The sequence below is a fragment of the Corvus moneduloides genome, chromosome 12 (assembly GCF_009650955.1).
Source record: "Corvus moneduloides isolate bCorMon1 chromosome 12, bCorMon1.pri, whole genome shotgun sequence".
Classification (NCBI taxonomy): Eukaryota; Metazoa; Chordata; class Aves; order Passeriformes; family Corvidae; genus Corvus; species Corvus moneduloides.
The window spans coordinates 3397859-3411465 of NC_045487.1; the positions used below are offsets into that span (position 1 = coordinate 3397859).

The 13607-nt window shown below is 49.6% G+C and overlaps 1 protein-coding gene across 1 annotated transcript in view; it reads right to left on the bottom strand.

Moving 5' to 3' along the window:
- ATP2C2 (ATPase secretory pathway Ca2+ transporting 2) overlaps positions 1–13607 on the bottom strand; it is a 25757-nt gene extending 12150 nt beyond the window's left edge. The window contains exons 1-12 of the mRNA XM_032121634.1: positions 13134–13607; positions 7942–8052; positions 7179–7295; positions 5395–5484; positions 5169–5204; positions 5015–5076; positions 3714–3822; positions 3488–3637; positions 3055–3123; positions 2645–2720; positions 2339–2405; positions 997–1121 (exon numbers count right to left, since the gene is read on the bottom strand). Of these exons, the coding sequence (XP_031977525.1) occupies positions 997–1121; positions 2339–2405; positions 2645–2720; positions 3055–3123; positions 3488–3637; positions 3714–3822; positions 5015–5076; positions 5169–5204; positions 5395–5484; positions 7179–7295; positions 7942–8052; positions 13134–13232 (1111 nt within the window). The 5' untranslated portion in view covers positions 13233–13607. The remainder of the gene's footprint in view (positions 1–996; positions 1122–2338; positions 2406–2644; positions 2721–3054; positions 3124–3487; positions 3638–3713; positions 3823–5014; positions 5077–5168; positions 5205–5394; positions 5485–7178; positions 7296–7941; positions 8053–13133) is intronic.

The following is a 13607-nucleotide window of genomic DNA, read 5'->3' on the forward strand; positions in this document are numbered from 1 at the left end:
GATAATTAAAGAAGAAGGATTGTTTTTCTCCTCTTCAGAAGTTTAACAGACAGTTTTGGCTGTGCCTTCTCTGCACCTGCAGTTCTGCCTCTGTGGGCGCAGCCCTCCCAGAACGAATTCCCTCACGAGGCAAAAGCTGTTTCAGATGTCCTGGGTCAGGGCAGACACAATAAAATCAGGGTGATAAGATTCCTTAACTGCAGAACAAACATAGGCAGCTCAAACAATAGCAGTGTTTCCCAAAAGGACAGGTTTTAGCTGCAGGATCTGGCCATGCAGCAGATTTTGGGAACTGCACGGACCTGGCTTGGTATTTATTGTGCATTTAATGAGTGGTGCTAAGTAGGCACTGTGTCTCCTTCATATCCCTGCTACCCTGACCCAGGTCAGAGCAGCAAAGCCTGCAGTGCAGCCACCTGGGAGTAAGGGACAAATTGAAGGTAAGGGGAGGTGGAAGAACAATTCCATCCCAGTTCGTTCTGCCCTGCAGCTGTGAGGATGTGCTGGATGCCTTCTCCATCCTCTCTGTCCCTCTCTCCGTGACTTTTTGGGTGTCAGGGAGTTGGCCACCACCCAGCCTGCAGAAGGATAAATGGCTTTATTTATGTTGCCAAGCTTGACTTGAGGGGCTGGGAGGTTTTTTAGCCAGACGCTGAAGAAGTGGACAGGACAGATCTGCAGGAGGATCCCAGAGCACGGAGAGGAAAGAGAAACAAAGATTTTAACCCAATACGTGTCTGCAGAGGGGCTCTGCTCCCCCTGGGCTGGACCATTCCAAGCACGTGCCTGTGTTCATACCACAAAATAAGGGAAAAGGGTGAGAAACACAGGGTAAAAAATATATTTAATTCTGAGTGGGTTGCTCTGTCCCGGTAAGACTGTTCCAAATTTATTTCTCTGGATCAGACCAAAGCTCTCAAGGCCAGCCCAGACTTTGGAGCTCAGATTTTGGAGCCTGGCAGGTGACCAAGCCGTGTGGCCCCTTTGCAGCCTTACCTAAGGTCTCTACAATGGGCAGCTTCTTCACAATCACCTTTTTCTTGGCCATGCGCAGCACTCCCAGCACCAGGGTGACGGTGACCACGATGGGAAGGCCCTCGGGGATGGCAGCCACGGCCAGGCTGGGGACAGCAGAGACACAACAGCCTCAACACAGGGCCCAAACCACAAGCACGGACCCAAAGGTGCCAAAGGGACATTCCCAGGGCTGAGTTTTCCTAGGGGGCTCAATGGGATAATCACTGGGGCTGCTGGCACACTGCAAATACAAAAGCAGGACATTTACCCAGCCCTTCGACCTTTTTCTGGATGGTTGTGGCAGAGCAGTTATTTTTCTTCTTTACATTGCCAAAGAGCATTAATTTCTGGATAAGCAGGGATTTAGAGGCTGGATTTAATTTCATTTATTTAACTTTCTGAGGATGGGAGTTGAATATTCCCTGGCACCAGGGCTCACACGTTAGCCACTGGCTCCTGGCCACATGCAACCCCTCACCTCCTCTCTTACCCCACTGTGGGGGGACAGAACCAGCTCCCCAGATGTCTCCACCATCAATCAGAGCAACACCAAAACCTGCAACACCTGATATGCTGGAAAAATCCAGCCACAGTCTGTATATTTGATATTAGATATTCCTTGGGGAACTCTGAATGCTTCCAGATATGTGCAAAATGGAATCACGGACGGCTTGCAAAACCATAAACTGCCCCCCCAAACTCAGGATTAACCACTTTTCTTTGCCACCACATCCCCCTGGGAGACAGGAAGGTGGCACTGAACCAGTTTGGCTTCTCTGTTGTCTCCCCACCTGGGATTTTTTTTTTTGTTTCCATAGAACACTTTTTTTTTTTTTAAAGAATTGATTTTAGAGCCATGACAACACCAAGGTAACAGGTTTTATGGGCACTACTGAAAACACATTTTTTATTATGTTTGATTAAGAAGCTGTGCATGCTTTTTTATGCTGTGTGAGATGTGCATTCCTTTCTTTAGATGTAAATCCAGCAGGAACAGCAAAGAGAAATATTTGTTGTTGGTGCACTCCCACTAAATTCATAGCACAGATAGGAAAGGGCATTCACAGCAGGATGAGGTGGAGATGCTAAGGAAGATTTTCCTGATACCAGTTTACAAAATTAAATAAACCCTCAAGCTTGGTGTTGTTCTCCTCTACTCTGTTTAAACCTCACATTAATTTCAGCAGTGCAAGAGAAATACATATTTATGAAATTTTTATGTATTTACTCAAGCTCTCCTTTGTGAAATGTCCTTTGTTTTGAACGGGAAGTTCCTTGGGACATTTCATTAGAAATCAAAGAGAAAAAGTCCAGTCCTCACCTGACTCCAATGGTGAACATGCTGAGGAGACGCTTCCCTTGCAACCAGCCAATGAGCATTATCAAACCTGGAGGGGGGAAATGAGCTGGTTAAAAAAAGTACTTCAAAAACCTCTGACCTGTTTTAGCTGTTGTTGCAGAACTAAAAATGCAATGAGGCACCCAGGTCTCTCGTTCAGTGGTGTCTCTGCTCGAACCCCCAAGGTCCAGGTGACCCACACCCACAAGTGCTTTTGGAAAAGCAGCCCTGGAGCACGAAGGGATTCCACAGCCAACCACGCCAGCGTGAGCATTGCATCCCACTCACCAATTATCCCAAAGGAGAACAGCGTGAGCTGCTTCCCCAGCCTGTCCATGCTCTTCTGCAGAGGTGTCTTGGGAGTCTGGAAAAATTAGAGGTTACTGGGTTTTCTTTGGTTGTTGTGTGTGACGAGAAGATGATGGCCAGCCCAGAACAAGTGACCCACACAGCCCTGATTATCAATACATGGTCCCTGCAGTTGCCTTGTGCTTTTCCCACCCTCAGCCCCTCAACAGGGTCTGTTGGGCACAGCCTGTCCTGTCCTTCTCTGTCAGACACTTTGGTGTCCCTCAGTCACACGGGCATCTTGTGGCAGAAGCAGAACTGAACCCAGAGCATTGAACTCTTGGGACTGCTCCTGCTCACAAACTTTTATCCAGGACATCCAGCATTTCCCCAGACATGGGCTGTGTTACCTCCTCAGCCTGCATCATCTTGAACACCTCACCAAACTGGGAATTTTCACCTGTGCCAATAACCACACCCTGGAAAAAGGAAAAAGAGAGATGAAGGTGAGAAAATATAGAGAATCCCAGACTGGTTTGGGTTGGAAGGGATCTTAAAGCCCATCCAGTCCCACCCCTGCCATGGGCAGGGACACCTTCCACAGTCCCAGGCTGCTCCAAGCCCCGTCCAACCTGGCCTTGGACACTTTCAGGGATCCAGGGGCAGCCACAGCTTCTCTGGGCACCCTGTGCCAGGGCCTCAGTACCCTCACAGGGAAGGATTCCTTCCTAGTATCCCATCAAACCTGCCCTCTGTCATTCCCCCTTTTCCTGTCATTCCATGCTCACACTGAAAGAATCTGCAGCCAGTGCCCAGGAAAAGACCACTGATGTCAGGACTCACTTTTCCCTTCCCGTACCGCACCAGGGTCCCCATGAAAACCACATTGCTCAGCGTGGTTATGTCCCCAGCTTCCAGCAGCACACTGTCAGTCTTGTTGCAAGGCTCAGCTTCTCCAGTAAAACTGGATTCATCCACCAGCAGATCTGTAACCTAATTAAAAAGACGCATTTCTGGCACTGTTAAGACAAGGAATTTCCCAGCCAGGCTCGTTTACAGCTGTATTTACCTCTATGAGCCTGAGGTCTGCAGGAACCCTGTCACCCACAGACAGGTAGATGATATCTCCAGGCACCAGCTCTCGTGCTAGAAGGTGCTGCAGTTTTCCTTCCCTTAGGCTGCACGAGGCAAATGGAAAAAAGAAGAAAGGGAACCAGGCTGTGAGGTTTTTATTCGTTCTGCAGGCTCGGGAATGTGGCTGGCAAGAAAGCAAGGAGCCTTGCCCCAAAGAGCTTCCAATGTAAATAAGAACAGAAAAATCTTCATAGCAATGAGCAGAGGATTATGTTCAGTTTGGGCTCGGTTTTAATTTGTAAACAGAATTTAATTTGCAAACAGATGGGCAGGTTATGGATGATTTATATTTCATAAGTGACTTAAAGATTATTTATACAGTAGAGAGGAGCAACAAGGAGTCATGCTTTCATGCCTTAAATAATGAGTTGCAGATTCTTGAACCTAAAAAGAGGCTTTTTAAACCTAGAATTACCCCTGGCATTCCACTATTGCATTCAGAGTGGAGCCTTCCAGGCAGCTGGATGCTTCTGGTGTCATATCATAAATAAATAAAGTGCCAACAGTGGGGTTTGTAAGCTCCAGGGTGAACTTTGGACCAGTGGAAAACCCCACACCTCTCTGGCAGGGCAAGGCTTCCCTGAGCCTCACAACTTATTTCTGTTGGCTGTGACAAAACTGATTTGCAAAGACATAAATAGGCAAAATGTTTCCTGTAATTTTGAGCACTGATAACAAACATCAAAGCCATGGAAAGCAGTGTTTGGTGCACCCTAAAGCTGCTCTGTGGGCTGTGACCTGGCTGTGCCCGTGCCCGACACGTGGGTACAGCAGCAGGTAGGACAGGAGCCCCAGCCCACCTGCACTCAGGTGCTGCTTTGTGCCCATTTCTCGGGGGGAAAAACTACCCTAAAGCAAAAAAAAATATACATGGGTGAGGTTTTTCCTGCCTGGGGAGACAGTGGCATGCAGGATATGCTGCAGGGATGTGGAGCTTTTCTGGGAGCCTCCTGTCTCTCAGCATTTACTTAATTCCACTGGGTGCCTACTTCTTATTTCTAGTTTTTCTAATTTTTTTCCTAATAATTACAAAAAAACCTTCTAATAATTTCGGATCATTACTGATTATTTCATCCCCCTTCCCTGTGACCTGTAGCTGCACCCACTCACGGTGCCACCCCTCCAGAGACCAGGTTCTCATTACGTGCACAACAGCCTGAAATAATTTTCTTTTCCCGTTGGTCCTGCCCTCTTAGCCCCACTCCCTGCTAAGCCCCTGCTGCAGGGAGGTCTCACCAGTTGCACTCGGGGGGCACCAGCTTGTTGAGTTCTTCCAGGGATTTTTCCGAGCGATATTCCTTTTAAACAAGGAGGGAAAAGAAAGCCAAGTTACAGGAGAGGTCTCTTTGCTGACAGCCATGGCCACAGGGCTGAGCTCTGGAAAACCCACCTGGATGAAGGCCACAGTGACCACGATGAGCACAGCCTGTGGGCAGAGAGGGGTTACAGGTGTGGGCACAGAGAGACGGGGTGGGATGCAGGACAGGGGACACCACCATGGGGATATGGGGGACAAGGGGCACCCACCGTGGGGATGGAGGACAGGGGACACCCACCACAGTGATATGGGGGACAAGGGACACCCACCGTGGGGGTATGGGACAGGTGACACCTACCATGGTGATGCTCGCGGCATCCTCGTACTCCTTGGTGATGACACTCACCAAAGCTGAGGCCAGCAGCAGGAGGATGAGGGGGTTTTTGAACTGAGAACACAAGAAAAATATGGAATGAGAGGTGCTGAAGCCGAGCTGGCTGCAGACCCCATCAGGAAGGGTCCCTGTCAGGTTTGGCTGCAGGGACCCTCCTTGCATCGTGGTCAGGCTTCTGCAGTTCCTGCTCCACAGGTGATGGGTGTGGGACCAGCAGGACCAGGCTCACCCCAAAACACATGGATTCCCTCCCTTTCCCCCTTTTTGTCTGCCTTTGCAGACACACAGCACAGAGCTGATTCCAAAAGCTTCTTGATGCACAGTAAGTACAAACAAAAACTTTATTGTCATCTTAGAATCTGAAACCAGAAATCCTCTTTCTTCCTCTTTTTCATTTTTTCTTTAATTAATCTGCTCAAGTCTTCACTGGACCGAGGGCTGTGGGAGTCAGGTGCTCACTTGTTTCACTTTTAAACAGAGACTTTAAGGCCCCTTTTCCTACCTGAGAAAATTACAGCTCTGTTTAGCTGATGTGGGAATTGATGGAAAGGAATTAAATAGATAAAGATAAATCTGCCTGCTTTGTGCAACAGATGTGTGGTGATGCTCAGCAGGAAAGCCAGGATTTAAATTTATTCCTTGCTGGAGCCAAAGGTGAAAGTCCCTCCATTCCTCTTTAGAAAACCGAGGCAAAGGGGGATGTTTGCAAAAGCAGCAGCCTGAAAAAGCCACAACAAGGGGCTGCTGAGGGATGATGCTCAAGTGCAGGGTGTGAATGGTGCAAGACCAGAGGCACCAAAAGGTTGCAGGAGGATCAGAGATGCACCGAAGAATCCCTCTGGTGTCCCTGTAGGAGAAACTGGTTCTGAAGGCTGAGCAGAAAAAACACCATCTCACTTTTTATCAGGAGTAAAAGAATCCTTGGAGAGACTTAGTGATGATTAACAAAAGCTAAAGAATATCAATTATGTTGAAAAAGGGATAAACCATGAAATAAAAATGAAGACTTTCAAAGCAACTCAGATCCTCGTGATTCGACTAAGCAGGAGGAAAACCAGTCAAATCACAGGTTGGAAATGAAAAATAAAAACAAACAAAAGGCCCTTCTTGTCCGGTTAAAAGCTCTCAAAGAGAGCTGAAAGATGCATTAAATACTGATGAGAAATAGTTAATAAAAGCAAAACCCAAGGGTAACTCATCTGGGGAAAGGGAAGACAGCAAATATCACTTTCTGCCTGGCTTTCTGGGGGCAGCTGGTGTGAAATTGTGGATGTCAACAGCACATAGCACCATGTATGAACGTATCTGTCACTGCTGTATCACTGATAGAGACCCCAAAACTCCCCTGAGCTCCACAGCTGCCCCTTTTCTGGAGGGATAACCAAAATCAGAGCATCTTCCTGCTACCACCGGCTCTCCTCAAACCTTTCACGATTTTACCACTTGCCTTAAAGGGAAGAAATACCCAGCAACCAGGCCCCTGATCTACAGCATTTGATTTGTGGGCTGAGACAAACAGGTTCATTTCTGTTTGAAGATGTTATCTGCACCCTCAGTGAGCTGCAAAGGAACCTCACAATGGTTTTCCCAGGAGAAGGAGCAGTTCCTGTGTCCAGGGCACAGCCTGTTCCAAGGCTCAGTCTCTGGAATTACAAATCCTGAATATTTCAATGCAGACACACGCTCAGAGCAACCCAGCCAGGTTTTGTTTCTGCCAAGAAATGAGGATCTGTGAAGAAAATCCTTACCTGGTCCAGATATTTCTTCCATATTGGCTCTGTGTTCTCTACTGAAAATTCATTCCAGCCGTGTTTTGACCGGCGCTGGAGCACGGAAAACTCAGAGAGTCCAGTTTGTAAGTCAACCTAGAGGGAAAAAAACCCCAAACCCAACCCAAACATTACATATTACAGTTACAGAAAACTTATTAAGGCAAATTTATATTAAACCCCTATTAGCAGACTGGGCAAGATCTTCATGGCTCAGTCTCCCGTGAAAAAATAAATCTGCCTGTTGTTTTTCTGTTAAAATATGTATTTTTGTTAAACCATAAAATTTTACCATCAACCACCACAGAAAGCCATAGAGCGAGCACAAGTTAATTTAAAAAAATGTATATTTCCAAAAGGGAGAAATCATATCATGGATGACAAATTAGAAATCTAAAATAGTAAAGGAAAGAACTAATTTCTGGTTGCACTGTGTATTTAAATAGAAAATAAAAATAAACACACCCTGACAAAATTCAAGGGAGAACAAAATGAGAAGGGATAAAATCTATTCTGCCTGGATTTAAAAAATAGTGAGGTCAGAAATTAAAATACAGCCAAGCACTAAAGCTTTCCCTGATGGTGGGGACCCTCAAGCCCAGAAAGGAGAGGATTCATCCCACAAAAAGGCAGCGGGATTGGGCACTCCAGGAGTTTGCAAGTCAATTACAGACTGATTTTGCTGCTCGGGCCCTTCCCACAGGCAGATCCCACATTCCCAAAGACCTGCACAAACCCTTACGTTTAGAGCTCTTGCCAAGTCCTCCTTGTGGCATTTACAGGCGTCCTTCGGGGGCAGGACCGCCACCTCCTTCTCCTGCTCGATTACCTTCAGCTCGCACTCCTCACGGGGCTGGGTAAACAAGGCGAGGCAATCGTTAGGCGAGAGCACAGTTAATTAAAGCTTTTCAGCACCTTCCGGCTTCTTCCCTTAATCCCATTCCCTTCCCTCCCCTTGCCAGCTGCGTGCCAGTCACTACACCACTTCCCAAATCTCAGCGCTTTAATACCAGCTCTAAGCAATCCTGATCCCAGCCTCAAAGCCCGGCTGTTCTCGTAGGGGGAGAGAGGTCGTGAGGAGCTGGGGAGCCAAAAAAGAGAAGCTCACGGTGCTGATCAGGAGAGGTTCAGGCTGTGCTGTTTGAGGTGTCCCATGCCAGTGTCTCACAGCCCAGACTCGATGCTCAGAGCAAGGAAAACACTTTCCCCTTATTAAAAACATAATAAACGAGCTGAAAACGTGAGCTAGAAATGTGAGCCAGAGGGAGAAGCAAAATCTCCTCTCCCACCTCCAGGGCTGCTTTGCTCCACCACTGACTCTGCAGCTGCCTCCAAGCAGGATAAAGCCTTCCTGCCCCATCCAGGCAGCCCCAGCCCTCAGCATCCCAACCTCTGCCTTTCAATTTCCTTCATTTTCTTCTCTAAAATGCACTTCCCAGAGCAGCAGCATTCCCAAAATCTCTGCCAGGCCCAGGCTGTGACCACTAGTGCAGGCTGAGTACAGAGAGGGAGAAATCTCACCCCTCCCAAGGGACAGGAGTTCCATTCCCTTTTCCCTTCATTCATAAAGCACGGGAGTTTGTGTTCATTAAGGAACCCCCAGAGAGCGCGGCAGGAATTTGGCTCCAGCTCCCCACTCCCAGCACCCTGGAATGTTTGCTGTGGGGTGCACTCAGGTCTGGCTCACCCTCCTGCACTGGTATTTGGGGAATTGGCCCTGCCATGAATATTCAGGAGCTTTCTAGGAGCATCCAGTGCTTTGCAATCTAAAGTCCGAGATAAATGCAGGAAATCATAAAAGCAGAAAACGTCCTTGGCTGTTCTCTCATGGAGCTGGTTTCAGTCTTGGGGCTTCTGGAGAGCTTGGAGCATCTCTAAGCCCTGCTCCTGGAACAGGCTTTAGCCATATCCATCTGTGGCAGCCCTCTTTTATGGCCATTTCCTGACCCACAGCTCAGCTGCCAACACCCCCCTGCTCCCAGTGGGAAAGCACAGGAGTCTGGGAGCCCTTGCTCTGGGCAGGGCTCATTTAGAGCCATTTTGTCCCAGGAACAACCTGCCTTTCCAATCCCCCAGCAATTTGCCCAAGATCTCCATGGATTTTCCTGCTCCCACGTTTCCCCCAAGCCGGTGACCACATTTTGCTTGAAGAAGCTGCAGTGCTGCTCCCCTTTTTGAGCCGTCCTAGCACCGGACATCACCCTTATTTCCACATCTCCTTAACAGACCTTTCTAGAAGGGACAAAAATACCCCTTCCACATTTAAAACTCATGATTTATGTCCCTGTTTGTGTGCCCTGGTTGTACAAATGCATCAGTTCCCTGTTACTTTGTTGACATCAGACACTGAAATCCCAAGAGCCACTTATGGAGACGGAAGGGTTTGGTGGGAAGAAAACACAGGGATAGACACATCCCTGCATTCATTTCCATCCTGATTAATGTGGCCTCTCCAGGCTCCTCTGTGCTGCAGCTGGCACACACAGGTATCAAGGTACAGCTCTGCCCTGGAGCAGTTTACATTTTAATGAAAGCAGCTGGAGGGAAGGAAGGGACCTGGACACGAGGATAACATGCCTGAAGTCCCCAAGGACAGCAGGGGAAGCAGGGCCCAGCTCTATCAGCAATATTTACCTTCACAAAGGTGTGGAGGAAATAAATGACAAAGGCCTGGGATGTGCCTGAGCCATCTGTGGTTTCTCTGGAAATGCTGGCAGCTCCCTGCTCCTGCCAGCCAGGGCCTGTGGCAGGAACAGCTTTATTGGGATGAGTTGCGCTGCTGAGCCTACGCCTGTCAGGGACTTCCCCTCATGAACGTGGCACAGCTTTCCCACCAGTTCTGTTTTGCAGAACAACCCCTGCAATGCACAGGTTGGAAATGCATCAGTGGGGCCCCATCTCCCTCCTGCCCTGGATGTGCTGCCAGTGCAGAGCCCCTGTGACCCCAATCCCACCCCACCCCAGGGACGTTGGGCACCAGGCAGTGTCCTGTGCCAATCTCCTCATAAACAAACCTCTCCTTGAGCATTACTGGCTTTTGTGTTTACCTTGCAAAGCAGATGTGGGTTATCCACAATATCCATTTACATTTATAACCTTTATCCTTTCGGCACAAGAGCACAGACTCCATGCAGCAGGGCAGGAAGGAGTCACAAAAGGGGAATTATCAGTTTATCTATTGCTTTGCAAGATCAGGAGATACTGGAGGCTGTAAAGAGCAGCTGGTGTGGCTGGGAGCCACCTTGGAGGTACCTGAGCATCCTTCATCCTAAAACAATCCCTCAGTTGTCCTGCTGAGCAGCCCATGTGGAAGAAAGGGAGCATGGGGCTTTCTGCAGAGCACACAGCCCTTTTTGTGTACTCTGGCAAACAGCCCAAAATACCAGTTCTCGGGATTTTCCCCCACCTCTGCCTCTGCTGAGGCTTTGCATATCCTTTTCCCTGTCTTAGGTTACTTTGGACCAGATAATGGACTGCAATCCAGAGTGGGCTGGGTTATTTAGTCTACATGAAGCCCTTCCAAACATTAAACTTTATCCCTGCCAAAAATACGATAAATAAATCAAACCATTCTCTCCAAAGAGACTTTTACATTTCTTTTTTCGGGTGGACATGGAAGGAAAAAGACCCATGTTCCAGAGGTGCAGGCAGAATCCAGAATCCAGCCTCGAGCAACCCCCAGCCCTCCAGGTGAGGGGCTGCCTTGCTGGGCTTCCCTATCCAAGCTCCTTTCCCACCCACCACACTGGTTTCAGCACCTCCCACACAGCTTCTCACTCCCCTGTTGCACATCTATCACAGAATTCCAATATTTTTTACATGAAACAAAGCTCTGGTCCCCCTGCTTGCAGATAGAAACTCCAAAATAGCCCCCTTGATTGTTCAAAAGGCCAGAGGTTTTCCAGTAAGGCTGATTTGAAGCACCCACCTCAAGAATCCTGCCCTGGACTGTGCCTGCTGGGGGTGACCATGGTCAGAGGGAAAGGGGGATGCAAAGAAGCAGTGCCCAGGCTTTTCTCCTCCCGTCACACACACAAGGATGTGTGACTGTGCATGTGCACACACTCTGGGATGCTCAGAAGAAAAATCTCTAGTTGTTCTTCAGATTTCTGCAGGAAACACACAATTCCCGTAAACTATAAATCAGCCCCACAAAAATTCCCCTGGTTCTGGATGGGGCACTGCAGCAAAGGAGTTAAACCATGCCCAGCAGAGTCTGGACACAGGCTGGGCATGGGCTTTGATGTGCCAGGTGACTGTCCTGCCATCTCCAGGTAACACCACGGCCACAGGTGAACTGGCCATCACCCCACTGGGGTACCAGCACTGGGGCTTTCCTTCACAGCCCAGTTTGGGCATTTATCCTGCCTGCAGTCCCATCAGATCGCCTGGACTCACACCCTCACACCTTTAAGACTGAGCACAACGCTTTGACCAAAATATTTAAGATCTACAAGGTTGAAAGTGCTCTGCAACTATTTTCAAGCAAAGAAGCAAAATGCCATCAAGTAGGGGGAAGATGAGTCATTTACCAGCCTAAACCATACCCTGAGAATAAGTTCTTGATTTGCCAAGTTCCCATTTTCATTTTACACTGCTATCTGCTTCCTACCCTGTGCCAAAGCTCTCCTCAGCTCACTCTCCTGTTACACACAGACCACTCTCTGCATAGACCTGAGCTAAAATTCAAGAGGGGTTTAGATTTGGAAGTAAATACCTGTCACTATTTATTTTGGCGCAGCATAAATGGTGCAGCCTAAGAACAAGCCAGAATAATTGCCCGTGGCCTCCTGCCTACGTGCAATCAGAAATCTCAGCTTCCCACCAAGCCAGGTTACAGAGACCTTCTGCAACCTCATCAAGATCTTCTTTTCCTGGGATTTTGAGCTCAGTGTGAGCAGTGCAGAGCAGCATCACCCGATGCAGTGCACAGGGGAAGAGTTCAGTGTCTTATTTTCTTCTCCCTGTGACACTGACCTTCCCCACACCAGACAGACAAGACTCAGAAAGGGGATTATCTGAAATAATATCTGGGAAAGGCCTCAGTCAGTCAGGAAAAGCACATGAATCTCTCCAAGTGTGTGGATGGAGCTCGTTGGGATGGGAGTAAGGGCTAACCCCATGTGCTAGAGGAATTAGACAAATGAGGTTCACGTGGCAGAGCACCCAGCCAATCTGCCATGTGGCAGAAAAAATGGGGCTTGAGCCATGGAAACCTTGTGCTGAGCAAATAACCAGAGAATCCCAGACCAGAAGATTTTGTGGCGAAAACCCAAGGAGAACAACAAATGTGTCATCCAAAGCACCACTGGCCACCCTTTGGTCCATCTGCACCGAGGACAGGCAGTGCAAGCAGGGAGGGGACGTCAGTGCAGCACTTTTCAGGAGAGGAAAGCAGTATTTCCAGGTGGACTCTGCAGGTCTGAGCCCAAACCCTCCTTGGCCGCTGGTTACCAGCCCTGACTGCAGCAACAGCTCAGAGCACAGCCCGAGGGGCACAGCCCCTCTGCCAGTGACCAGCACTGGTGGCAGGGGTCCCCTGGGGACAGGGGGAACCCTGCTTTCCATTTCCCCTGTTGTGCCCACTCTCCAGAGAGCTCCCACGGCCGCGCTCCAGGGCTCTCCCATGCGCTTCCTTAGTTGGGAAGCTCCTCAGAGCAGGGAACAAAGTTTCTGGGCAGGACTGAGGCCTCAGCTCCGTGCCCTTGGATCATTGCATAGAAACAAGGCTCCCCATCACTCCCGGCCCCTGGCAAACACCATCCACCTCATCCCCCTGCTGCCGGGAGCCGCTCGGCTCGCCCGGAGAGGGGACAGCGCAGCCACAGCGCTCTCGAGTTACCGGTGGGACAAAGCAGGCGGAGTAGACAAAAGTAACCCAAATCACACAAACTATTTCAGCAGGTCCAGGCAAGAGGCACAGGCAATCCTCACCTCCTCTTCCGGCTCGCTGCTTCCCAGGGGCTGATATTTCTGCACGAAGCGGAGGAGCGACCTTTTCTGGAAGAGTTTGGTGAAACTTCCTTCGCCCATCTTCGCTGCGCCGCTCTGGGGAGCGCCCCGGGGGCCAGCGGGATGGGACCACCGGCCGCTGGCAGGGCTGGCTCCGCTTCCCCGGGAGCTCGGGGCTACCTGCAGGGAGAGGCACCTGTCCCTGCCGCCAAGTCACGCCTTCCTTCGGCCGCCGGAGCCGGAGGGAGGGAGGTGCGCGCCCTCCGAGCCTCCCCGCGGGAGCTGCTCCCGTGAAACCCGGCCGGGAAGGCTGGCTGTGTGTGACAGGGACACGAGGGAACCGGCTCGATGTGCGTGACCGGCACCTGAAGAGCAGGTTGGGCTTTTCCTCCGCCCTCCGAAGGATTGCTGCGGGAGGAGCGTCGGACGGGCAGATAGGGAAGGTGTTTCGCCAGG